Raw genomic sequence first — 26,566 nt, 5'->3', positions numbered from 1 at the left:
GGTGTGATCTCCTCTGTCTGTTTCCCTCCCACCCACCCCCTCCATGTGGCCCCGGGCACTGGCAACCCATGCTATGCCACTGCAGGACATATCCACAGCATACGTCTAAAGCACTCTCCTATCACTTCAACAGTCATGATTTATCTCCCAAAGAATTCTAGAAATTGGAGTGTTTTAAGGGTGCTGACTGCACAGAGCTGCAATTCTCAGCACCCTTAACAAACCACAGCTCCCAGGATTCTTGTGGGAAGTGGAGTCATAACTGTTAAAGTGGTAGAAGAGCACTTTAGATCTATGGTGTGGAGGTAACTCAAATACATAAGAGGAGCTCTGCTGGATCAGGCCAATGGCCCATCTAGTCCAGCATCCTGTTCTTACAATGGCCACCCAGATGCCCCAGCGGGAAACTTGCAAGCATGTGTTGTTGTTGTTTAGTCGTTTAGTGGTGTCCGACTTTTTGTGACCCCATGAACCAGAGCACGCCAGGAACTCCTGTCTTCCACTGCCTCCCGCAGTTTGATCAAACTCATGTTCGTAGCTTCGAGAACACTGTCCAACCATCTCGTCCTCTGTTGTCCCCTTCTCCTTGTGCCCTCCATCTTTCCCAAAATCAGGGTCTTTTCCAGGGAGTCTTCTCTTCTCATGAGGCGGCCAAAGTCTTGGAGCCTCAGCTTCAGGATCTGTCCTTCCAGTGAGCACTCAGGGCTGACTTCCTTCAGAATGGATAGGTTTGATCTTCTTGCAGTCCATGGGACTCTCAAGAGTCTCCTCCAGCACCATAATTCAAGAGCATCAATTCTTCGGCGATCAGCCTTCTTTATGGTCCAGCTCTCACTTTCATATGAGTATTCCTCTACAAAGTTTGGCTAATATTGGAGCTAAGTGTACAAAGTTGATTTCGCTCAAACTCACCTGCCCTTCCTTTTCAAAATTATTTATGATAACCCATATTTTTAAAAACTTGTTTTAATAAATTGTCTTGACAGTCTTCCTTGAACAAACCACAGAAGGAGAGAGAGACCGAGAACTCCTTAATGTACTTTCCTTGTCGTAATTTCAGAAATCAGTTTGGAGATGTCATGTTAAGGGCATGATTTTTGTGTGCATGCTAATGGGCTTTTGAATATTTTAGGAACATTTCTGCTGCTATAGGAATTGCCAAAGGGCTCCTTTTAAAGAAGTGCCAGAACCCCAAGACGCATTAAACAGAAGGTTATGATCCTTTCTCCATGGGAAGAACAGAATGGGTTTTTTTTCTTCAAAACACCCTTTTCACTCCAAAGAAACATTGTACATACTGTTATACGGGTTGGGGGGAAATTAGGTAATGTGAAATTTTAAGTTACATCCACTTCTTGACTTGTGAAAGTTATCATCACCCTCTGGAAAGATTTGTGGGAGACTTCCTTTGTCTATTGCTCAACAGTGGTCGAGAGCATTGGCAAAGGCATCATCACAGTTTTTCTACAGAAATTGAAGTGGGGAGGTTCTGAAACCTTTAAAGTAGGGTTGCATAACCTCAAGCCACAGGGCTGAGTGCGGCCCTCCAGGCCCCTCAATCTGGCCCTTGAAAGTCTCTGCCTTGCCCCCTGTCATGCCCTTTAACTTCAATAAAAGGGTACCGAGGCAGAGTTTTATGTCGCCTTGCTGTCTACTTTTGCTTCTGTTTCATGTGGAGGCACCTGCATACAGTGGTACCTCAGGTTAAGAACTTAATTCGTTCCGGAGGTCCATTCTGAACCTGAAACTGTTCTTAACCTGAAACACCATTTTAGCTAATGGGGCCTCCTGCTGCCGCCATGCCGCCGGAGCACGATTTCTGTTCTCATCCTGAAGCAAAGTTCTTAACCCAAGGTACTATTTCTGGGTTAGGGGAGTCTGTAACCTGAAGTGTCTGTAACCTGAAGTGTCTGTAACCCGAGGTACCACTGTAATGGGCTGGGCTGGGACCAGATGCGGCTTGTTGGGTAGGGAAGAGTTACCAAACTACCTTCCCAGCAGGTGGGTCACTGTCGCTCACTGGGAGGTCTAGGCAGTGGGGAGGTCAGCAAGGTGCAAACACCCTGGTGGAGCCAATCTGGTGCTCTTGCTGGTGTGCTTGCCTGCTTCCTGGTAAGAAACAGAGCCCCATCTACTAGCAGTTCCACCCCACCCAGCAGGCTGCTTTAGGTGGGGAGTTCTTTAGCCTAGGTGCTGCCACAGACAGAGATCCAGACCTTGTGCTATCTTAACTCCAGCTGCTCCTTCCCAACATTCCATCCTCTAAAATGCTTCTCCTGCCTCTTGTCTGTGCATCACACCCTCCAAGACATCCTCCCTCCTGTTCGGTCAAACACAGTTGATCACACTGGCGTTCTCTCTCTCTCTGTCCCCCACTCTTTCTGTTAGATGGGTCAAGGGAGCAGCTTCTTTGGACAATGATTGCCCGAGGTCCTCTTGAGTGCCCAGCAATGGCCAAGCAGGCACACTCCCTGCCTATCCTCCCCACAGAAATGTGGGCAAGTTTCTTCTTTGGCTGCTGCTTGGTGGAGGCACTTTGAGTTCCTCTGAAGGACAGTATCCCTGCTAGCAAGGAAGTGGAAAGAGCTTGATAGCCACAATGTTGGAGAACGTTTCACATAAGTATGAAACCCAGGATTTGGTTGGAAAAGGCTAAATGGCCTCTGAATTGGGAATGGTTGGGGCACCACTAAATTTCTTCTACAGAAAAAGTTCAGCAGTTAAAGGCAGTTGACACAATCCCCCCTCCTTTTTTTTTTTTTTTTTTTGCAAAAGACGAGGCACTCCAGCTTACTTACTCTGAAGAATGGCAAATCCCATTTCGCTTCAGCTAAGCTGATAAAAGCTTTACAATTTACTGGACCATGCCGTTAAAGCAATGACATTAAAATGGTGTTAAGGTTGGAGAAAAGGTTAATGCAATCCAAGTTTTATTCTAGGGAGAGAAAAACGTTCATCAGATAAAGCACTGTTGAGTAAGCCAATTCATTCATAGTGCATTAGTGGCTCATCTGCAATATGCCAAGCATCTGCTCTATCTATATTGATTGACTTGCTTGAAAATGCTCTCTGTGTGTGTGTGTGTGTGTGTGTGTGTGTGTGTGTGAGAGAGAGAGAGAGAGAGAGAGAGAGAGGGAGGGATTGAGACTACCAATCACAAGTTCAGACCCTCCAGGGACAGTCCCGCATTTACAGAAGCCATCCCGGTTTCTGATTTGATCCTGGAATGTCCTACTTTTCCTTAAAGGTAAAGGGACCCCTGACCATTAGGTCCAGTCGTGGCCGACTCTGGGGTTGCAGTGCTCATCTCACTTTATTGGCCGAGGGAACCGGCGTACAGTTTCCGGGTCATGTGGCCAGCATGACTAAGCCACTTCTGGCAAAGCAGAGCAGCGCACGGAAATGCTGTTTACCTTCCCACCGGAGTGGTAGCTATTTATCTACTTGCACTTTGACGTGCTTTCGAACTGCTAGGTTGGCAGGAGCAGGGACCGAGCAACGGGAGCTCACCCAGTCGCGGGGATTCGAACTGCCGACCTTCTGATTGACAGGTTCTTGGCTCTGTGGTTTAACCCACAGTGCCATCCTTAGGATGTCCCTATTTTAATTGGAGAAATCTTGGGGGGATGGAGTTATCCAACCCCCCAGCCATGTGAAGGCAGCCCTGTACAGGGAAGTTTAAAAATGTTTAATGTTTTATTAGGTTTTTATATATGTTGGAAGCCACCCAGAGTGGTTGGGGCAAACCAATCTGATGGGCAGCGTATAAATAATAAAATTATGAGGAGGATGAGGATGGTGAGGATGCAACAGAACATCTCGAAGCTACAAACATGAGTCTGACCAAACTGCGGGAGGCAGTGGAAGACAGGAGTGCCTGGCATGCTCTGGTCCATGGGATCACGAAGAGTCGGACACGACTAAACGACTAAACAACAACATTTTCATTGGAGAAATATTGGAGAGTATTCAACTTTGATTCAGACCTTACAGGGAGAGCATTTCAGAAATGGTGGCCTACCACAGGATAAGATTAATAATGTCAGTCAAGTTTCCTTTCGTGAAGCTTGCTTGCCATTACCCATCTTCTCACTTACAGGACCCCCAGTTCCCTGCAGATCTCACTTGAAGTGCAGAAGGGGGAATGAACAAGATCATTTAACCAAAGTCACCGGGCATATTCATCCACAATTCATGCTGTTGTTCGGATCCAGAAATTTCTGCCATGAGACAGAAACAGTGTCTGGTCAATTGCAAGAAAACCTACCACTTGCCAAGCTCCTGAGAACCAAGAGCAGCAATCGGAAGTCTCCAGCTGCCAGGATGGAAAGACAATACCACATTTATTTCAATTTAGGAGGATTGCTGCAACAAGATGACTGAAAGGGCTTGGAAGCCCTGGAGTCTGGGAATCCAGGAGGCTGTAACTGCCCTTGAGATCAGCTCCCATCCTTTTTAAGTAACATCCAGAGCAGGCCCCATGTCTTGAAAATAATTTCCTTTGCTTAGAAGAAATGGGAAGCATCTGGTCCTTAATTGTGGCAGGTAAAAACTGCAACATCAGTGTTGGCAGTGTTTGCCGCAGGGATGAAGCCCCTTTTTAGTATTCCTCTTTTGATGGAGCTATGCCCAGTGTTAGTTCTACTTAAAGTAGATGCATTAAAAATAATGGACACAACTAGCTTAGCTCCATTAATTTCTGTGGCTCTGCTCCAAGTATAATTTAGTTGGATGCAACATTTAAACAGTATCTCGTGGCTCTTAAGAATAATTAGGCAGGGACATCAGAGTCATATGGTGTAGGCATAAGTGTGTATGTTTCACTTGATGAAACACATTGCATTATGAATCTTTCATGCACTTCTGCAGCAAGCTATCGATGGTACCAGCTGTTCTCCTTTAAGAGCCATAAAATACAAAAATGCCAACAGAGCTTCCAGCAAACGTAAAGGCCGAACCAATATGTCAGGTGTGTGGAAGAAAAAGCAGTTTGAGGAATGATCTCATAAGCATTCTTTAGCATGGAACTGGCAAATATTCTGCGTCCCTCACTTCTTTCTAAAAACAGCTTGGGTCTTAGCCTTTGCTGCTGCCATTACCCACATTCCACACCCTTTCCAGTAGGTTTACAGTGAACAGGCGTGTGCTGGAGATGGAGGGGGATTGCTCCAAGGTCATTGAGAGAATGGTTTTTATTCAATGTGCTGCAGCAATACCCCTGGGTTGCATTCACAAGCATTTTAGTAGAGGGTTGCTTCCAACTACATATCTCCAAAGGCCAGAGGGCTGTGTGGAGGGAGAAGTTCCATTGCACTTGTGGAAATTGCTGCAATGAAAGCAATTATTTCACTGGATGCAAATCCACCATTTCCAGCTGAAAGCTCAATTTGGCTCCTGCCCACTCAAAAAAATGCCCCACCAAATTTGAGCACGCACCATGCCCAGTCTAACAGCCCCTCTGCCCAGCAATAATGTACTATTGTTGGTGAAGCATCGTGGGATGAATCTCCCAGTGATGCACTATTCTTGTGTCCAGGAGGTGTTGCACAATACACCCACAGAGAGCCGGGACCAGTTCAACATTTGTCAAATGTGTGCAGAGGAGGGCAACCAAGATAATCAAGGCCAGGCCTTATGAGGACTGGTTGAAGGAGCTGGGCATGTTTAGACTGGAAAAGAAGAGACTGAGAGAAGATACGATAGCCAACTTCAAATATCTCAAGGGGTGTCATGTGGAAGAGGGAACAAGCCTGTTTTCTCCTGTTATGGAGGGGAGGACCAATGGCTTCAAGTTACAAGAAGGGAAATTTTGACTAAAAATCAGGAAGCACTTTCTGACAATAAGAGCTGTTTGACAGTAGAGCGGGCCCCCCTTGGGAGGTGGTGGACTCTACTTCCTTGGAGGATTTTAGGCAGAGGTTGGATGGCCATCTGTCATGGATGCTTTAGCTGAGATTCTTATATTGCAGGGTGTTGGACTAACTCTACAATTCTATGATTCTACTATTATTCTAATGGGTAAATTGGTGTGAGAAGGTCAAAAGCAGGGGTCAGCAAACTTTTTCAGCAGGGGGCTGCGTCCACTGTCCCTCAGACCTTGTGGGGGGACGACTATATTTTGAAAAAAAAATATGAACAAATTCCTATGCCCCACAAATAACCCAGAGATGCATTTTAAATAAAAGCACACATTCTACTTATGTAAAAACACGCTGATTCCCGGACTGTCTGTGGGCTGGATTTAGAAGGCAGTTGGGCTGGATCTGGCCCCCGGACCTTAGTTTGCCTACCCATTATTAAAAGTCAAAGCGGGGGCTAACCTGCCTTTTGCATTCTGAGAGTGGAATTAATTTCAGCTAGAACAAGGTGATCCTCCAGCCACCATTTGGCTGGTGGGCGCCATATTTGTTTGGGCCAGAAATACACCAGAATGATGCTATACCCTTTCAAGGGGCATTTTTGGGTGAAATGGTGCTTCCTACTGGTTGAGAAAGAATCACTAAAATGTCCCTCCTGCTTTCATGGCCTACCATGCTTCCCTGTGGCGTGTTGGCACATAGCACCCAATTGCCTGTGTGGATTTAAGATTCAGTTAGCAGTCCGGTAAGTGGAAGTGGTGATGTTGGGATCTTGTTGTGCCTTAGACAGCAACATAGCTTTCCTTATATCTCATACTTTGTCCTATGGAGCTGAAGGGAAGCCCTTGAGAAGCCCCCTGCTTTCAGTTCAGTCCTGCCCCGAAATCTACATAGCTCTGCCCTTACGCTATTTCTTGGTCACGCGAGAGTGTGACAAATATATGGAAACCAGAAACTCACCTTTGTATGTGTTTCCCCCCCATTATTTCTTTGATAGAATCCCCTTTAACTTCATTTCTTAAAAACTATGGTGGGCTTACATTTTCTCCGCCATGCTGTTTAGACCAGTGTTTCCCAACCACTGTTCCGCGGCACACTAGTGTGCCGCGAGATGTTGCCTGGTGTGCCGCGAGATGTTGCCTGGAGGGAGGCGGGCGAGTCGGGCGGCGAGAGGCGGGGCGGCGGCGGCGAGGAGAGGCCGCCCAGCGCGGGGCTCTCGCCGTCTGCCTGCCTGGCTGCCTGCGAGCTCGGCGGGCAGCGCCTCCGTCCGCAGCACCCGCCTCGCGGCTCTCATTCCCTGCCCCTGCCAAAGCTCACCCAGCCAAGCCGCGCTCTCCTTCCTGCCTCGCTTTGCTGCCTCCTCCCCCCCCACCCCCAAAGCTTGGAGGTTCCACGGCAAGGGGGAGGGGAAAAAATTGAAACTTACACTTTCGTGCGTCCCTCCCGGCGTGACGCTGCGCGCTGACGTCACGGGGCTGTAATGGTGGTGTGCCTCGAGATTTTTTTCATCAAACAAGTGTGCCTTTGCCCAAAAAAGGTTGGGAAACACTGGTTTAGACTGCAATGTGTGAGTTTGTATGGGTTTTAACATTTTGTCCTTTCAGCTGCTTCCATGTTTGTGTTATATGGAAAGCAGTGTTTGATCCCCCTCTCCTTTAAGTTACTTGTGGAAGAAAGTTCTTTTTAGTAAACAGATTTACAGTACTTTTTGGCTCCATTCACTCTTGGCATACAAATGTATGCACCTCCTTTTTTTATGAGAGAGCTCATTTATTTCTTATTCTGAGGCCTGCAAAATACAGTTTTAACATAAAACAGCTCTCTGTGGCAAGCTATGATGCCCGTTCAAGGCACACACAGGCCAAAGGTTATTTTCAATCTGTGTCTCAAAATAATTATCTATATCCAAAGGGACATTGGTGACCTGAATAATTTATTCTCATCTACACATTTTTGTAAGCATATTCTCGCAATATACACCCTTTTGCAAAGCACTTTTCCCTACCAGAAAGTATTTTTGCAAATGCACACTTTACAAAAATGTGCATTTTTGTATACGTGATTTGGCTGGATAACTTTATTGCAAAAAGTCAGCAATATGTACATTTTGAAGGACTCCTACCTTTCAGTTTGTGCATTATTTCAGAAAAAGTAAATTAGGTAGCTTCTCCTTTAAATGAGAACTGAATTGAATTCCCCCCATCCATGGTGTTCTTTATGCCCAACGGTTGACTCTTTATTCCTCCAAATCACCTGCCCCTTTCAGGGCAACCACTGACAAGGATGGACAACAGGCAAATGTCTGAGGTGAGGCAGGTGCCGAGAACCAGGAGTTGCAAGTCATTGAGAAGTCAGGACCACACAGCAAGTTGTAACTGGAGCACAAGAAGGAGGCAGGGTCAGGGAGCAAGTCAGAGCACATCTGGAATACTGTGTCCAGTTCTGGGCACCACAAATTAAGTAGGATATTGACAAGCTGGAATGTGCACAGAGGAGGGTGACCAAGATGATCAAGGGTCTGGAAACCAAGCCTTATGAGGAACGGTTGAAGGAGCTGGGTATGTTTAGCCTTAAGAAGAGATTGAGAGGAGATATAATAACCGTCTTCAAATATTTCAAGGGCTGTCACATGGAAGATGGGGCAAGCTTGTTTTCTCTTGCTCTGGAGGGTAGGACCTGAACCAGTGGCTTCAAGTTACAAGAAGGGAGATTCCGACTGAAAATCAGGTAGAACTTTCTGACAGTAAGAACTGCTTGACAGTTGAATGGACTCCATTGGAAAGTGGTTGACTCTCCTTCCTTGGAGGTTCCTGAGCAGAGGGTGGGTGGCCATCTGCCATGGATGCTTTAGCTGAGATTCCTGCATTGAACTAGATGACCCTCAGGGTCCCTTCCAACTCTACAATTCTATGATTATAGCCCTACCTGAAGACACCAGGGATCGAACCTGGGACCTTCTGTCTGCAAGGCAGGTGCTGTAGCACTAAGCTATGGCCCTTGGCCTAAAGTCTGCAAGTGCTGATAACCTGCAGACCCCACTGAGCTTGTTAGTCCTCCACTAACCTCATTAGGTCATCAGTTTGATTCACAAACTAGTTAAGCTGAAATGCTTCTGCCTAAGATGGTCTTGCCCCACTGACCTAAGTGGAACTGCATTGGCTTAAATCCAAGGATTCAAAGCGGGTTAGGTTAATAACTACAGGGTGTGTGTAGGTGTGTGCATAGCAGGGAATGAACTGAAGAGTGCACTGTTTGTTGAAATACTTCATTTTCTAGGCCTATTAGCTAACTGGACAATCCTTGTTTAACCGAGGAAAAGGCAGGGTAGGTTTATTTAAACGATTGGTTTCAATCCCTGAGAAGGAAGGTGGATTTCAGTCAAGCTTTACATTTTGTAATTAATACATATCCTGAGCATTGGTCGCTATTTTTAAAAAATGGTTTATAACTAAAAATAGCCTTTACTGAACGTGGGAGCAGGATCTAACAGGGGTGCTTAACCTGTGGCCCTCCAAATGCTGGGAGACTCCCAGTTCATATCAGACCCAGCCAGCTAACCATTGGTAAGGGGTGGTGGAGGTCTATAGGTTACCCACCCCCATCTAAAACCTTTAGCCATGAGTTCCCATGCACTTTTTACTCTGCTTAGGGATAAGCGGCAGATTTGTGTTTGCCCTTTTGTGCTCCCATGCACAAAAGGATGCTAGTTAAGATCAGTTACGTGAAAGCTAATTTTCTACCAGTTTCCAGAAGGAAAATTAACAGGAAAATTAGTATTCCTCTTTGAGATGGGACCTTAAATGTAGATGCCATTTGGTTGGTAGAGTGCTAGAGATTCATCATCTGGAATCGAGCACATTGCACCGTTAAGAGAATCATCAACGTGATCTCCATGGATTCTTAGTGAAAGGGCGGTGGCTCTTGCCTGACTTCCTGAGAGCCGAGTCTCTGCTGCATACTGGGAGGTGACGCATCGGAGAGGTCAGTGCGGTGCAGATGCAATGGCAGAGGCAATCTGGTGCTTATGATGCCTTTGCACTCCACCAGCCTCTCTATCACCTCCTAGTAAGCAGCGTCGACTCAGCTGTTGGGTGATCAGGTGAGTGTATTCATCCCATCACACAGTCGGCTACTGATGTTACAGCAACTTGCAGGTTTTAAGTCTTGTAAATATCGAATACATGACAGTGCTTAGCCTCAGAAGTCCGAAACATATACCGTCTTTACTTATTTTTCTTATATAGAATTACAGGCTTTAATTCAGTACAGTGGTACCTCGGGTTACATACACTTCAGGTTACATATGCTTCAGGTTACAGACTCCGCTAACCCAGAAATAGTACCTCGGGTTAAGAACTTTGCTTCAGGATGAGAACAGAAATCGTGCTGCAGCAGCACGGCGGCAGCAGGAGGCCCCATTAGCTAAAGTGGTGCTTCAGGTTAAGAACAGTTTCAGGTTAAGAATGGACCTCCGGAATGAATTATGTACTTAACCCAAGGTACCGCTGTACTTTGATACATGGTCATAATTCAGTTTTAAGAGAGTGTATGTTTGCCAAGTGTATGTTTGTATTGAATTCAGTTTTCCCCTTAAATCAGGAATGGGGAATCTGTGGGTCTCTGGACATACTGTTTTCTGCTTTGTCTTTCAGACTACAACTCCCATCATCCCTCACCATTGGCCATGCTGGCGGGGGCTGATGGGAGATGGAGCCCAGCAATAGGTTAAACCCTTGTTGTTGTTTTTTCCGATTTAAAAAAGTTTTTATTATAATCCAACATCTAAAAAGACATATACATTATTAATAGTAAAACAAAAACACAACAAAGATAATAAAATAATTCAAGAATCAGTATACAATATTTCCGTTCTTTGACTTCCCACCACCACGACGAGACCTCTATCTCAGCCGTATTTACAGCAGTGTCTTTTACTAACTATCGTGTTTTACCTCGCAATTTTTAAATTATACCTACTGTGACTTTGGTGCTTCCTAAAGTCGTCTCTATGTATGAAAAAAATTTGTTCCAGTCCTTAATAAATTTAGTGTTTTCCTGATGCCTAATTTTCTGCGTCATTATTGCTAAGTCAATGTATTCAATTAGTTTAGTTCGCCAATCCGTGATTGTTGGAATACTGGGGTTTTTCCATTTCTGCGCTAACAGTACCCTAGCGGCTACTGTTGCATACTGGAATAGAGTTTGGTCGTCCTTGCTGATCTCACTACCCGCCATTCCTAAAAGGAATGCTTCGGGTTTTTTTGGAAAGGTATACTTTAACATCTTTTTTAGTTCATAGTAGATGGAGCCCCAGAACCTCTTTACTACATCACAGGACCACCACATATGGAAGAAGTCTCCCTCTTTCTTTTTACACTTCCAACAGGTCTTATCTCCGGTTTTATACATTTTAACTAATTTTGTTGAGGTGATGTACCAGCGATACATCATCTTCTCCATGTTCTCTCGGAGGCCGACACATGCTGAAAATTTCCAGTCTTTGGTCCATAGTTTTTTCCATTTTTCATATTCTAAAGGATGTCCTATATCTATGGCCCACTTGATCATAACTTCTTTGACTTCCTCATCCATAGTGTCCCAGTCTAGTAGTTGGTTATACATTTTAGTTAGGAGCTTAGACTTCCCTTCTATTATTTCTAACTGGAATTGGGATTTATTTTTACTCATACCAGCTTTTTTGTGTTCATTCCATAAAGAGTGAATTTGGTGGTATTGTATCCACCCCATTAATTTATCTTTTAACTCTTCGTAGGGTCTAATTTCCCATCCTTTCTCAGATCTTTTCAAGAGTTCCGCATAGGTCCATCTTCTACCTTCCATATTCACTTTTTTAATTACTAGAATATCTATGGGTGACAGCCATAGAGGGGTATTTTTTTCTACCAGATTCTTGCACCTGTTCCACACTTCCAATAACGCTCCTCTTATGATGTGATTGGAGAAACTTTTGTGCACACCTCCCTTGCCTTGCCATAGGTAGGCATGCCACCCAAACCTAGCATTAAAACCTTCCAAATCTAGTAAGTCGGTATTGTCCAGCACTATCCATTCCTTCACCCAACATAAACACGAGGCCTCATAGTAAAGTTGTAAATTCGGGAGCGCAAATCCGCCTCTATCTCTTTTATCAGTGAGTAACTTATACTTGATTCTGGCCCTTTTACCCTGCCAAATAAATCTAGAAAGGGTCCTCTGCCAGTTCTTAAACATAGTTGTACCCCTGATTACCGGGATGTTTTGGAACAGGAATATCATTTTGGGGAGGATGTTCATCTTGATGGCAGCCATTCTCCCCTCCCATGAGAGGTGTAATCTGCTCCAGCAGTCTAGATCTCTTTTGCATTCGCTCCACGTTCTATTGTAATTATCCTCCACGAGATTTATATTTTTCGTTGAGAGCCAAATACCCAGATACTTAACCTTTTTTGATGTCTTTATCCCGGAATCTGATTCAATTTTATTTTTTGTTTGTTCGTCTAAGTTCTTTACCAACATTTTTGTTTTTATTTTATTCAGTTTAAACCCCGATAGTCTCCCAAATTCCTCCATTACATCAATGACTGCGTTTATCCTCTCTAGAGGCTCTTCTATTGATATTACAAGATCGTCGGCATAAGCCTTAACTTTATATTCTTTTTTACCTATCCTAATCCCTCTTATTTCCGAAGTCCCTCTAATCTTAGTCAGTAATACCTCCAGGACCATGATGAATAACAGGGGTGATAAGGGACACCCCTGCCTTGTACCTTTTGTGATCTTAAATGAGCTTGTTAAATTACCGTTAATAATAAGTTTCGCTCTTTGGTTTGAATAAATTGCTCTAATGCCTTCTAGGAATGGCCCTCTTATTCCTACCCTCTCCATACATTTAATAAGGAATTCCCAGGACACATTGTCGAAGGCCTTTTCGGCGTCTATAAAGATTAAGGCGGCAGGGATATCAATCCTGAGGTCCAGATATTCGATTATGTTGATTACATGTCTCACATTCTCCTTTATTTGCCTGCCGGGCAGAAATCCGGCTTGGTCTTTATGGATTACTCTATTCAAATATCTCTTAAGTCTGTTAGCCATTATTCCTGCAAAAATCTTGTAGTCATTATTAAGCAATGATATTGGTCTGTAGTTTGATATGTTAAGTGTATCGGAGTCTGCTTTGGGAATTAATGTGATATGTGCCTCTCTCCACGAATCAGGCATTTCCCCTCCTTGGAGGATATTATTAATTACCCTACAGAGTACAGGGACCAGATGTTCCTCTAGCGATTTGTAGTATTTTTGAGAAAGGCCATCTGGGCCAGGGGCTTTTCCGGGTTTCATTTTCTTAATTGCGTCTCTAACCTCCTCCATAGTTACCGGTTCGTTTAACATTATCTTTTCTTCATCTATTAAGTCTTCTTTCCCGTTCCTTTCCAAATACATTCCTATCTCCTTTGTATCTTCTACCTCTTTCTTTTTATACAGCTTTTCGTAATATTGAAGGAACTTTCCCTTAATCTCGCTGGGATCTTCTATTGTTTGGTCTTCAAATTTAATTTTATTAATCACCTTTTGCTTTTGTTTTTTCCTCAGCTGCCACGCTAACAACTTACCAGTTTTATTTGCTGATTCAAAGTATCTTTGTTTCATCGTCTTTATTCCCCATTCTATTTCCTGATTCAACAGTGTTGAGTATTGGGTTTGTAATAATTTATAATTTTGAGTATACCTCTCATCCCCAGGGTTTGTTATTAGTTTGTCCTCTACTTCTTTTAGTTGTTTAATTACCTCTTCCTTCTTTGCTTCTCTCAAGTTCTTCCTATATTTGTTCTGTTGAATCAGAAAACCTCTTAGGACTGCCTTACTGGCATCCCATACCACATTAATTTTAGTTTCTTTATGTAAATTATGATCAAAATAATCTTTCAAGACGTTCTTTGCCTTATCGGTAATCTCATCCTGATCCAGTAAGTAGTCGTTCATTCTCCATCTATACGGGCCTGGTGGAGTACCCTTTATTTCCAAAAAGATTGAATTGTGATCCGATAGCGTTCTGGGTTCTATTGTACATCTCCCCGCTCTCAGCGAAAGTTCCCTGGAGACCCAGATCTGGTCTATTCTACCCCAGCTCTGGTGTACTCCAGAGAAATGGGTGAACTGTTTCTCTGTAGGGTTTTTGTATCTCCAGATATCTATTAGATCTAAATTCTCTTGGAGATCATCGAAAGTTTTTGGGAGTTTCCCCTGCTTCCCTTTCCTATTTTTTTCACTTCTGTCGATATTGGGTTCCGGGACTCCATTCAGATCCCCTAATAAAATTAATTTATAATTTTCTAATTCCAATAATACTTGTTCCAGCTTGCTAAAGAACTCGGTTTTGTTTGTATTGGGGGCATATATCGATACTACATTAAATCTTTCCCCTTGGTGGGTAATTTGGATCCCTAGGATCCTCCCCTCCTCATCTTTACATATTACTTTGGGTTCCAGTTTTTCTTTGGCATAAATAACCACCCCTCTCTTTTTATTCACCTCTGAGTTAATAAACTCCTTTCCCAGCTTTTTATTGGTCAGTATATGTTTATGTTTCTTGGCCACATGTGTCTCTTGGCAGCACACCACATCACATTTTTTATTTTTCAAAACTTTCACTATTTTATTTCTTTTGGATTTCTCATTTAGACCGTTAACATTCCATGTTAAAAAAGTTAGAGACATTGTTTAGATAAAACGTAGCGTTTGTATCCGACTATTAATTCTTTGCCTCTTCCTCTTCCTCCGATTCTTCCCCTGTTTCTTCCCCTTCAGCTACGCTTCCCCCCTCTTCCTCCTCTCTTTCTCCTTCCTCCTCCCCTCTCTGTGGTCTCACCCTCCCCCCTCCCCCTCCCTCCCCTCCCTCACATCCTTTCTTCCTGATATTCCACTCTCGTTTTTAGTGAGCTCCTTCTCGTATCTTCTCAGGAACTTCTCTACCTCTAATGAGCTGGTCAGTTTAAATCTCTTATCCTTGAAAAAGAAGGCGATTCCCTCAGGGAATTCCCATCTATATTGAATGTTGTTCCTTCTCAGAACACCTATTATGTGTCTGTACCCTTCTCTCTTACGCAGTAACCTGACCGGGATCTCTTTCAGGACAATTATTGGTCTACCGCCTATTATGAGTTTTTTATGGTAACTTGTTTTAAGTATCAGGTTTCTCATTCCTATTGAGTTAAACATTACTAGGCAGTCCGCTATGGGTTTCCTAGTTCTGTTCTGGTAAGTTCTCATTTTAATCCTAAAGGCGTTTTCTATTGTGTACGCGACCTCTTCTTCTTTAATCTCTAACCAGTTTGCTAATTCAGTAATTATTTTTTCTTTAATATTCTCTTTCGTTTCTTCCTCTATACCTCTAAATTTTAGGTGCATTTGTCTTTGTCGCATTTCAGCCATCGCTATGTTGTCCCATATCTGCTCCTGTGATTTGTTCAGCTCTCGCAGCTCCTCCTTCATTTTCTCTGTCTCCCTTTTCTGTTCTCTCATGTCTTTTTGTATTTTTTTGTTAGATTCCTCAAATGTCTTTGCTTTAACTGATAGCTCTTGAACTTTCTTTCCGAGCTCTCCTATAGCTCCCTCTATTCTTTTGTCTATTCTATCTTGCATTTCCTCTAATTTATTTTCTATATTATTTTCATTCTGCTTAAGTTCCTCCTTAATTTTTAACCACAGAAAATCCAAGTCTTTAATTTCTTCCTGTCTAGAAATTTTCCTTTCCCCTGGTGTTCCCCCTCCCCTTTTCCCATTCTTCCCCTGCATTTTTGTACCTTATTATTTGTTGACCTTTTCGGTACTAATTCTCTCCCTTTAAGGGCTCACAATCTCCTTGTTCCCCTCTGTACTTCTATCCCATATAGTCTGTTTGGTTACACAAAAAGATACCATCAAGGTCCCAACCGATTCCCACACGGAGTACCCAGAGCTTAACCAAGCCCCATGTCTCCAAAATACCAAAATATCGGGGGGGGGGGTTATCCCACAGGTGAGCATAGGGAGACAGAGGGGTAGGGGGAGGCAAATGGGTAATTTATGTAAACTTTAGGAGATAGGTAAAAGAGAGGTCAGTCAAGAGGGTTGGTAAAGGGATGTAACAACAACAGTGCAGAGAGCCGAACAGCCACTGAGTTAACTAAGTGGGGGGGCAGTGGGGGGAAGGGCAGGGATTAACCAAGAGAGGAGGTATACACAGGTATACAAAAAGCCATGGGTAACAATTAACCTAAGTAACTAGAGAGTGGGGGGGGGTTGTTACGTCTATTACAAGTAATTATCCGTCTTTAACTTCCTTTGCGTCATTAACACAACAATCTTGCATCGGACCAAGAAAGAGCCATATATCTTAAGTAAATAAAAAAGAAAAGCAGATGCAGTCCTTAATCAATAATCATTTCCAACTTTCAGCAGTAAGTAAGTCTCTTCAGGGTGACCGTATTGGGTTTGTCTCCTCCCTCTTTGTACTTCTCCTGCTCTCTTGAGTTTGTCCCATTAACACTTGCGGCTTACTGCTGTATGTGCCCACAAGTTCGCCAATAAAAAGTCCATAAAGAATCACAGAGAAAAACCAAACTTAAGCAATGTTCCAAACTAGGCGTCCAAATAAGCGTCCAAATATAGGTCCGTTCATAAGTCCACGCCAAACTCCTAACGGAGGTGTATGTTGCTTAGGCAAACAGTCTTTGAACCTCCTATAGATGGAAGTCTGGTTCGTTCATTTAGTTTAGCCAGTAAAGAAACAAATAACCCTCCTCCTTCTGAGCATACACAGTTCAGTCGTTATGCGATATTCTGCTCTCTTACTAACTGCGGTTCTCTAAGTCTGCGCTCTTTTCGCTCTCCGTCGGGTGGTGACCATATATAAAAACAATTACTGCCCGGACTCACCCATCTATACTCCTTCTTTTCGCTGTTATTTTAAGTCCAATAACGATGGGGAACCCGTTTTTAAACCTCTTGAGGCTCGTCGCCTTTTTCGGTGGAAGCTTGAGGCATCGTAACTCAGAGACGGTAATTCCCTGTTGTGCGCCTGCGGCTCCGCCCTGTCTCTCCTCTCTGCCAAAGAGGGGAGGACCCACGGATATAAACGCCGCTCCGCGCCGCTGGGAGACCTTCCCCCAGGGGTTCCCCCCCTGGGCTTTCACTTTTTGAGGGGCGCAGTGCCCTTGCGACACCCCCTTATCTCCGAGATATTCGAAAAGCCCTTAGCGTGGCTTTCCGCGCTTCCTCACCGTCCGCGGCCGGAACCGGAAGCTCTAGGTTAAACCCATGCACTTTTTACTCTGCTTAGGGATAAGCGGCAGATTTGTGTTTGCCCTTTTGTGCTCCCATGCACAAAAGGATGCTAGTTAAGATCAGTTACGTGAAAGCTAATTTTCTACCAGTTTCCAGAAGGAAAATTAACAGGAAAATTAGTATTCCTCTTTGAGATGGGACCTTAAATGTAGATGCCATTTGGTTGGTAGAGTGCTAGAGATTCATCATCTGGAATCGAGCACATTGCACCGTTAAGAGAATCATCAACGTGATCTCCATGGATTCTTAGTGAAAGGGCGGTGGCTCTTGCCTGACTTCCTGAGAGCCGAGTCTCTGCTGCATACTGGGAGGTGACGCATCGGAGAGGTCAGTGCGGTGCAGATGCAATGGCAGAGGCAATCTGGTGCTTATGATGCCTTTGCACTCCACCAGCCTCTCTATCACCTCCTAGTAAGCAGCGTCGACTCAGCTGTTGGGTGATCAGGTGAGTGTATTCATCCCATCACACAGTCGGCTACTGATGTTACAGCAACTTGCAGGTTTTAAGTCTTGTAAATATCGAATACATGACAGTGCTTAGCCTCAGAAGTCCGAAACATATACCGTCTGCACTTATTTTTCTTATATAGAATTACAGGCTTTAATTCAGTACAGTGGTACCTCGGGTTACATACACTTCAGGTTACATATGCTTCAGGTTACAGACTCCGCTAACCCAGAAATAGTACCTCGGGTTAAGAACTTTGCTTCAGGATGAGAACAGAAATCGTGCTGCAGCAGCACGGCGGCAGCAGGAGGCCCCATTAGCTAAAGTGGTGCTTCAGGTTAAGAACAGTTTCAGGTTAAGAATGGACCTCCGGAATGAATTATGTACTTAACCCAAGGTACCGCTGTACTTTGATACATGGTCATAATTCAGTTTTAAGAGAGTGTATGTTTGCCAAGTGTATGTTTGTATTGAATTCAGTTTTCCCCTTAAATCAGGAATGGGGAATCTGTGGGTCTCTGGACATACTGTTTTCTGCTTTGTCTTTCAGACTACAACTCCCATCATCCCTCACCATTGGCCATGCTGGCGGGGGCTGATGGGAGATGGAGCCCAGCAATAGGTTAAACCCTTGTTAATTTGCCCTGGCATTTAAAACTGTGGTGCTTTCAGTGGATTGAATAGTTTCCCCCCTCTGTTTCATTGTACAGTTATTTTATTATGATGATTTATTAAGTTTGTATGCTTCATCCATAGATTTCAGGGCAGCTCACAACATAAAAACACAAAATACAAACACAAAATACAAACAAGAACAACACACATACACCCAAAACAAAAAGCCACCTCCTCCAGTCTCTCCTGTTGTTTTGCAGACTTTAAATTCCTGCGTATATCTGTCTGAAATCTATTGTCTTTTGAACATGCAGTTTATATATTTTTAAAGCAAGAAAGGAATGAATAAACAAAATCTGGAGGGTCATAGGCTGCCCCATCCTTGTTTTAAACAAGGTTCCTTTAATCGCTTACTATAACTGAAATTGTAAAACATCAAAAAGGTTACAAGCTGGTGTGTGTGTGTGTTGCCACCCCAGTAAAGGAACTGGATTTTTAAAGATGAGTGAGTGACCTCTTAAGGATCGTCTTTAAATCAGCAGTTTCTTCGCAGAAAAAAATGTGGCTGGCAGTGGTGTTACGTGCCACACCAGTGTAAAGCCAAGGAAGCCAGGCTGCAAGACACATAGATGAGAATGACCCGGCTAATTTCAGAACGAGATTACATGAGATTAGCATGTCTGCTTCAAACAGATTTGCTACAGGTAACGGAAACTTTAAAAAATAGCTTTTGGCAGCAGCTCCACAGCAGAGCATCTGCTTGGCTTTCAGAAGGTTGCAGGTTAGCAAGCAGATTGGGAAGAGAGGATCCTACCTTCTGCCGGGTGTTTGCATTCTCTTTATCCCAAAGAATATTGCATCTGATTTGCCAATTGTTCTGTGGGTGGCTGGCAGGCAGAACTTGCTACTTGAGGATGGCTCATGAAAAACAACCCTCTTTTAAAACCATCTAGAGCTATGGTTTTCCCAGTAGTGATGTATGGAAGTGAGAGCTGGACCATAAAGAAGGCTGATCGCCGAAGAATTGATGCTTTTGAATTATGGTGCTGGAGGAGACTCTTGAGAGTCCCATGGACTGTAAGAAGAGCAAACCGATCCATTCTGAAGGAAATCAGCCCTGAGTGCTCACTGAAGGGACAGATCTTGAAACTGAGGCTCCAAGACTTTGGCCACCTCATGAGAAGAGAAGACTCCCTGGAAAAGACCCTGACGTTGGGAAAGATGGAGGGCACAAGGAGAAGGGGATGACTGAGGATGAGATGGTTGGACAGTGTTCTCAAAGCTACCAGCATGAGTTTGACCAAACTGCGGGAGGCAGTGGAAGACAGGAGTGCCTGGCATGCTCTCGTCCATGGGGTCACGAAGAGTCTGACATGACTAAACAACAACAGGTTGTTGGCCATTTCTTCCTCCATTGTTTAACTGTGCATAAAGTCTGGTGAACCCTGCTATGGAACTGCTTGGTGCTTTTGCCATAGGCTAAACCTCCCCCTCCCCTGTAAGCAGATGGCTGTACCTGTCCATTTGCCGGGGATGTACCGCATTTTTCGCTCTGTAACACGCACCTGACCATAACACGCACGTAGATTTTAGAGGAGGAAAGTCCGTAGGCATGCAACCCGTAGGCATTCCCTCCATAACACGCACAGACATTTCCCCTTACTTTTTAGGAGGAAAAAAGTGAGTGTTATGGTGCAAAAAATACGTTAAATTAAGATCCTGAATATTTCACGCAGGGGAAAAAGCAGGCAACGATGATGCTTTTTAACCTACAAATCCACAGTCCAGGAATGAGCTGGATATTTGGGGAAAGAAAGTGTTTCTCCCTGCCCCTTTCACACACAGAAAGGAAGATTCTCCACTTACTCCTGACCACAAAACCACTTATTTAAAGAGGGAAATGGCAACCAAGCCCATGGGCCCTGTGTGGAGCAGACGGCCCTTTCCCCCCCTCTGCTGACCTGCCGATTCAGACTATTCCATTCATGCAACGGGCATAATGATATGATGACATGACTGTATATTTCCATTGGACGTGGCGCTCCAAAAAAGAAAAAAAAGAAAACCCGAAAGAAAACCACCCACCCTTGCCAGGAGGAGCAATTTTTAGAAATGGGAGCCAGGGGTATGAATTTCCCACTTGTGTGCTATCACAGCCTTTGCATTCTTGAGCCCTGCAAAGAAGCGGAGGTCAAATTGTAGAGCTTGTTTGCTAGGCAGGGTTTCTCACCCGCAAGGGCTCACAGTGCGAGGGAAGTCTCACTGTTTGATGTGGGGAAGGAAGGAGGGTTACTTATGTGTTGTTGAGCTACTGAGATGAATTTTAGGAGAGAGAGAGAGAGAATATTCTCCACTACTGAGCAAGGCACTGCAGCCTCTCACTGGAAGGAGTTGTGCAAGTTTCAGAACTTTGGTTAAATTCCCTCTACTAGTTATTATTAATTTTCTGCACACACAACCCACCTTTTCCTCAAACATGCTCAAGGTGGCATTTGTGCGTCTTCCCCTTTTAATCCTCACAACAACTCCGTGAGGTAAGTTTGGCTGAGAGTCCTTGGCTGCCCCAATTTCACCCAGTGAACTTCATTTGGCTGAGTGGGGATTTGAACCCTGGTCTCCGAGGTCCTAGCCGAATACTCTAACCACTACACCACATGTAGTGGGTTTATTATTTTAAAAGGGAATGTGGAATCAGTGGTGAATATTGATTCCATGAAAAATAAAATGGCCATCCAATTCACAAGTGACTAATTCTGGGAATGGACAATCTTGGCACTATTTTTTTTTTTAATGACTAGGTGGGTTACTTCCCCATAGGAGCCAACTCCTAGGGGCCAAGGTCCCTTCGCTCCCACAATACAATATTTGCGGGTGCCCCGCCAAGTTGACAGGAATTGCCATTTAAATGGTGTGTGCATGCTGCATCATGTGATCAGTTATGTGTGGTGGGACTTACCTGGGCCGCCTAATATTTTATTCAAGTTGGCACCCCTGTACTCCCCCATTACTCCCCCCCCCAAAAAAAATGGAGGTGAAGGCTACAATGATAGCTTGTTAGGCCTTAGGTGATTGAAGCATCCAAAGATGCTGTCTGGAATCGTTCTGTGATGCTGGGAATCATAGGAAAGAACATTTCCCATGGTTCCCAGTGGCCTGGAAGCTGCAGAACACATTCAGAACTTAATAGAGACCCTATAGAGGTGCCCGTCCTGCAACCACAGTGATGTCCAGGCAAGCAGAGAAAACAGTGGCCCCAAGAGCTCAGGTTAGAACACTGTTGTAGAAGCCAAAACTGCACAGGACAAAATTATGTTTCTTGAAATGATCCATCTATACTGAGTGGCAGCAGCTCTCTACCGTTTCATGCTTGGGGCATTCACAGACCTACCTGCAGATTCCAGGGATTGAAAAACAGATTCTCTACCACTGAGATATGGTCCTTCCACTGGAAGGCATTCAGTAATGTCATATGAGTTTCCAACATTGTTTTCTAGCTGAGCTTGCAGGAAAGATGGTCGGGGTCTATCTGTAATTTATGGTACGGCTTCTGTAACTAAAGGATGTCAAAGGGCACTTGAAACCCCCTGGGAAATTCTAGGCAAAGTAGGAAATGAATTATAACAATGGAACCTATGCTTTTATTTCCCCTTAGAATCTGGTCTTGGGGGGCGTCCCAGTCTCGACTCTATGTATGCAAGCGTAGAGCAACGGCTGAACGAGACGCTGAGGCAGCGCCGGAATGCCGGCGACAATCACTACAACATCGAGGTGCTTCTGGGAGTGGATGATTCCGTCGTCCGATTCCATGGCAAAGAACACGTTCAGAACTACCTCCTCACCCTGATGAATATAGTGAGTTCTCTCCCTCTGTAGTTGTTCCGGGAAGCATGTTTTTTCATCCAGTACTCAGGACTAACTCCCTCTCTCCTCAACTGGTGGGGCATTTTGCAGGTGTATTCTGAAGCATAGATGTGGGGAGGGGGGTGAAGTCAAGGTACTAAGGGATGGGGGTGACACTGTGGTCTAAACCACTGAGCCTCTTGGCTTGCCAATCTGAAGGTTGGCGGTTGAAATCCCTGTGATGGGGTGAGCTCCTGTTGCTCTGTCCCAGTTCCTGCCAACCTAGCAGTTCAAAAGCATGCCAGTGCAAGTAGATAAATAGGTACTTCTTTAGCGGGAAGGTAAATGGCATTTCTTTGTGCTCTGGTTTCCATCACTATGCTCCATTGCACCAGAAGCGGCTTGGTCATGCAGGCCACATGACCCGGAAAACTGTCTGTGGACAAACGCTGGCTCCCTCAGCCTGAAAGCAAGATGACTGCCGCAACCCCATAGTCGCCTTTGGCTGGACTTAACTGTCTAGGGGTCCTTTACCTTTACTGAGGGTGCATTCACACGACAGTTTATTCCTTTCCCCCAGCATTTGCCTAACTGTTAATTTAGGCACTATATTTGAGCTTTCACATGACCTTAAAACCACTTCTGGAAATCTAGCAGAATATAGTGGAGGTTTAGCACTCATGTCCATGTTAATTGCTTCCAGAAAAGAAAACCCCTTAATCCAGGAAAACAACAGAAGTAAAGTGTCAACATTTGGGGTGGTATACTAGTATACAGTTATTTCCTGCCATTTTCATGGGTGTATCAGGAACCTGAACCTGCAGAAAGTTGGGGAATAGTGACGTTGTCCGAACACAAAATAGTAATAATAAAATAATAATTGTCCAGTAGGACCTTATAGACCAACTAAGTTTGTTCTGGTATAAGCTTTCATGTGCATGCACACTTCTTCAGATACACTGAAACAGAAGTCACCAGACCCTTATATATAGTGAGAGGGTGGGGTGGGGTATTTCTCAGAAGGGTAGTGGAAGATGGGTGATTGGCTCAATGGGTATGGTAAACCTGTTGATGACTGTTAACGACTGCAATTAGTCCTACAGGAAAAAGCAAGGGATAGTATGCAGATGACCAAAAATAGATTTAGCATGTGTAATGAGACAAGAATCCAATATCTCTGTTTAGACCAGGTCTTTCCATAGTTTTCAGTTTGGTAATAAGTTGTAATTCAGCAAGTTCTTTTTCAAGTCTATTTCTTAAATTCCTTTGTAATAAGACAGCTGCTTCAAAATCTTGTATTGAATGTCCTGGGAGATTGAAGTGTTCTCCTACTGGTTTCTCTTGTCCAAAGACATCATTTGTCATTTCACATCATGCCTGCTAGTGTGAATGAAATTTAGCACGGCATGGCAATATATCCCTCAAAATGCCACAGTGCCATAATACCTCAGAAAACAGAAAAGAGCTGCTGGCATTATAAGCAGGAAAACTAGCACAATAGTCCCCATATCTGACTGCACCTTAAATAAACATCATATTAAGTATAACATGCATAAAAATAAAAATAAAAATAAAATAAAAACTAGCAAAAATTTAATCTGTGTTCCAAAGATGCAGATCCAGCACAAGCCATTTTGTTGCTTGAGGCAACAGAAGCAGTTTGGACTGGCATCCTGCACTGTACCTGAGGCAGCAGGCTATTTTGGGGGGACAAGGGCAGGGTATTAGCATGCAGAGGAAAAAGGCCAGGGCGCTTTGGAGCAACACCAGGGGGGCTTCAGCCACTGCTCGCAAGCATGTGGTGCAAGAGGCAATTGCTTCACTTTGCCTAATGATAGAGCTGGCCCTGTATAAATGCTTCGGTGCCATCTGTCCCTTAGGGCACAGGTCTTTCTTTCTTGCCAACAGGCAGCCTCATTTACAACTCTATTCCCCTTCCTCTGCCCTCACAACCCCCGAAAAGTGCTTTGTAAGCGAAGGAGGGAGATCAATGTGTCTGCATCTTTGAGAGGATGACCTGTGTCAATTTTTCATGAGCCTTTCAAAACCACACTCAGCTGAAGCATTTAAAAGGCTTTGGCAATCTGTGAGCCTGAGAGAAATGGATAGTCTCCAAGAAATCTAGGAAAAGTAAAATTGCTTGTAAAACTGAATCTAGCCCCATGTTTTTACAGAAAGTGCGAATTAGCAGGATCTTTTCAGATCATTTTCATAGCCTCTGTTCTTGCTGCTGAAGAGATAAGTCATTGTTCAGTTTTGTTTTTTGTTTTGTTTAAATGACTTCTCTCTTCAGCAGCTGGAACAGGGATGAGATGATAGCTGGCAATGTAAGAGGATCCCAAAGCAATGAGAAAATGAATGGCCCAAGACATTTTGATGCCTGAAGCGAGGCACCAAATGATACCCTCCCTATGCTAGGGAGGTGGTGGACAAAATGTAAACAGTCTTGTTGCACTGGCTCAGATGTAGCTTCTTGACTTTATGTATCCCCCTAAATTCTGGTACCTGAAACAAAATGCTTCACCATAGCAGAACTGACACAGAGGGATATGAAGAAGTTTCATCAAATGTGATCAAAGGCTCATCTGACAATACCCTTTCAAAAATAAAATATGGATAGAATAGAAAAGAAAGAAAGTTTGAATTAGTGAACTAAATTGAATTTCCCTCCCCAAAACCCTATTAGTGGGACACAGGAGACAGCAGGGGTCTTGGTTCTTCCAGATACCTGAAATATTTTGGTGTAATCCCACGTACTATGCAAAGGCACAAGGAAAACTCAGAACATGTGATGCTAGTGGGAAGGACAAGGGATCATGAAAAGTTCATATAAACCAATGATTCCTGAATTTTTTGACTTTCCGCCCCCTTGGTTCCATACGCTCATCCCCCATACACCACAAAAGGCATTTATTCAGAATAGCATTCTGCATGACCCACTAAGGAAGATAATAATATAATAAAATATTAATTGCAGTAGCAATTACCGTATTGGCCTGAATATAAGCCGCACCCCCAAATAAGCCGCACCTTTAAAATTCAAGGGGGGGGGAATAAAAAAAGACAATACCTGAATATAAGCTGCTGCCTTAAAATTCTGCAAGGGCTCACACCTGTAAATGGCCAATGTAGAAGAAAACCCAACAGCGATATCGTAAAAGTCAATTTTTGTAAGGTCGCAAATTTAAGCCACACTTTAACTTTTCACGGTCGGAATTTTTTTTTGGGGGGGGGAGGGGAGTGTGCCTTGTATTCGGGCCAATATGGTAATTGCACATTGATTCAAAATCCAATTAAAACTATTTAGTTTAATTAATTTAACAAAATAGATGAACTTGATCCGGTGATGTCAGCTTTCCAATGTCTGAAAAGTTATTTTCACTTCCGCATCCCTTGCTGCCCCCTTTGTCTCTTAGTGCCCCCCTAGGTCATCCCCCCCAGAAGGAAGCACTTTGGGAACCACTGATATAAACTAAGGAGAAGGAATACTCATTTGGAGTGCAGATTTTAAGAAGCAACATGACCAGCTTGATGCATTTATCCTCCCTTTGACACAGTTGCAAAATCCCACTGTTCCAACACACACTGTTTTGGAAAGTAGAAATTGGGTTGTCCTTTAAATTGTCGACTGAATCAAACTTTGAATTTGTGACTGTTCAGATTTTACCTTCTCTGCCTCTCTCTTTTAGGTGAATGAAATTTACCAGGATGAATCCCTGGGAGTCCACATAAACGTTGTTCTGGTTCGCATGATGATGTTGGGCTACACCAAGGTAAGAAAACCAAGTGAATGGTCCCTTCTGTCTCCATTCTCATCCAAATTGCTTTTGGAAGGTGAGATGTTACTATGTGTGCTTCCTGTACGAAGACATCACATGTGTGTGGATTCTTTGTTGTGTGTGTATGAAGAAGAGTAATGAGGAGAGAGAGTTGCTGCTGCAGCAACGGCCACCTCTGCGGGCTGGTTCAAATCCTGCCTTAATCCTCAGGTGATAAGCAAGGTCTGTGTCCTTATCATGTTTGCTTTAATTCTGAGCCTGGAAGAAGAAAGCAAATGGAGCAACATTCTAGAATCTAACAGATCTTTTCATTATTATCCTTTGCCTTGTATTTTTCTGTTTTGGTTGAACAAATAGAGTCTGGGATTATTCCATGTGGCTTCTTTTTAATTTTTTTAAGGGAAAGTTCTGCACTCAAGGAAGCCTAAATCCTGTGCACAGAAGTAGCTGAAATCTGCAACCACCGGAATGATGCAAATAAAACACTTCATTGCGATTCCTCTTACTTTGCATGATTTACCCAGCAATTGCTTTGCAAATTTTTAACTTCAGTAGTCATTTGGACTGCTAAAGTAGCTTAACATTGAAACCTCCTTGCATGTACCAGGTCACTAGAAATTCCACCAAACCAACTCTTTTGGCTCCTAAGACTTCAGTTGGCATTCTGCAAAGACTTTTACAAATAAAAAAATTCAATCACA

At 43.8% G+C, this 26,566-nt stretch overlaps 1 protein-coding gene across 2 annotated transcripts in view; it reads left to right on the top strand.

Moving 5' to 3' along the window:
* ADAMTS3 (ADAM metallopeptidase with thrombospondin type 1 motif 3) overlaps positions 1-26,566 on the top strand; it is a 278,458-nt gene that overhangs the window by 70,747 nt on the left and 181,145 nt on the right. For both annotated transcript variants that reach the window (XR_014011358.1, XM_081206948.1), the window contains exons 5-6: positions 21,899-22,098; positions 25,776-25,859. Coding sequence is in view for 1 of the 2 variants with exons in the window: in XM_081206948.1 (XP_081063074.1) it covers positions 21,899-22,098; positions 25,776-25,859 (284 nt within the window). In the remaining variant the exon portion in view is untranslated. The remainder of the gene's footprint in view (positions 1-21,898; positions 22,099-25,775; positions 25,860-26,566) is intronic.

This window comes from Podarcis bocagei (genome assembly GCF_964188305.1).
Source record: "Podarcis bocagei genome assembly, chromosome: 9".
NCBI classification, from domain to species: domain Eukaryota; kingdom Metazoa; phylum Chordata; class Lepidosauria; order Squamata; family Lacertidae; genus Podarcis; species Podarcis bocagei.
The sequence above is the reverse complement of the archived record's forward strand: the minus strand, read 5'-3'. Positions and strand labels throughout refer to the sequence as shown.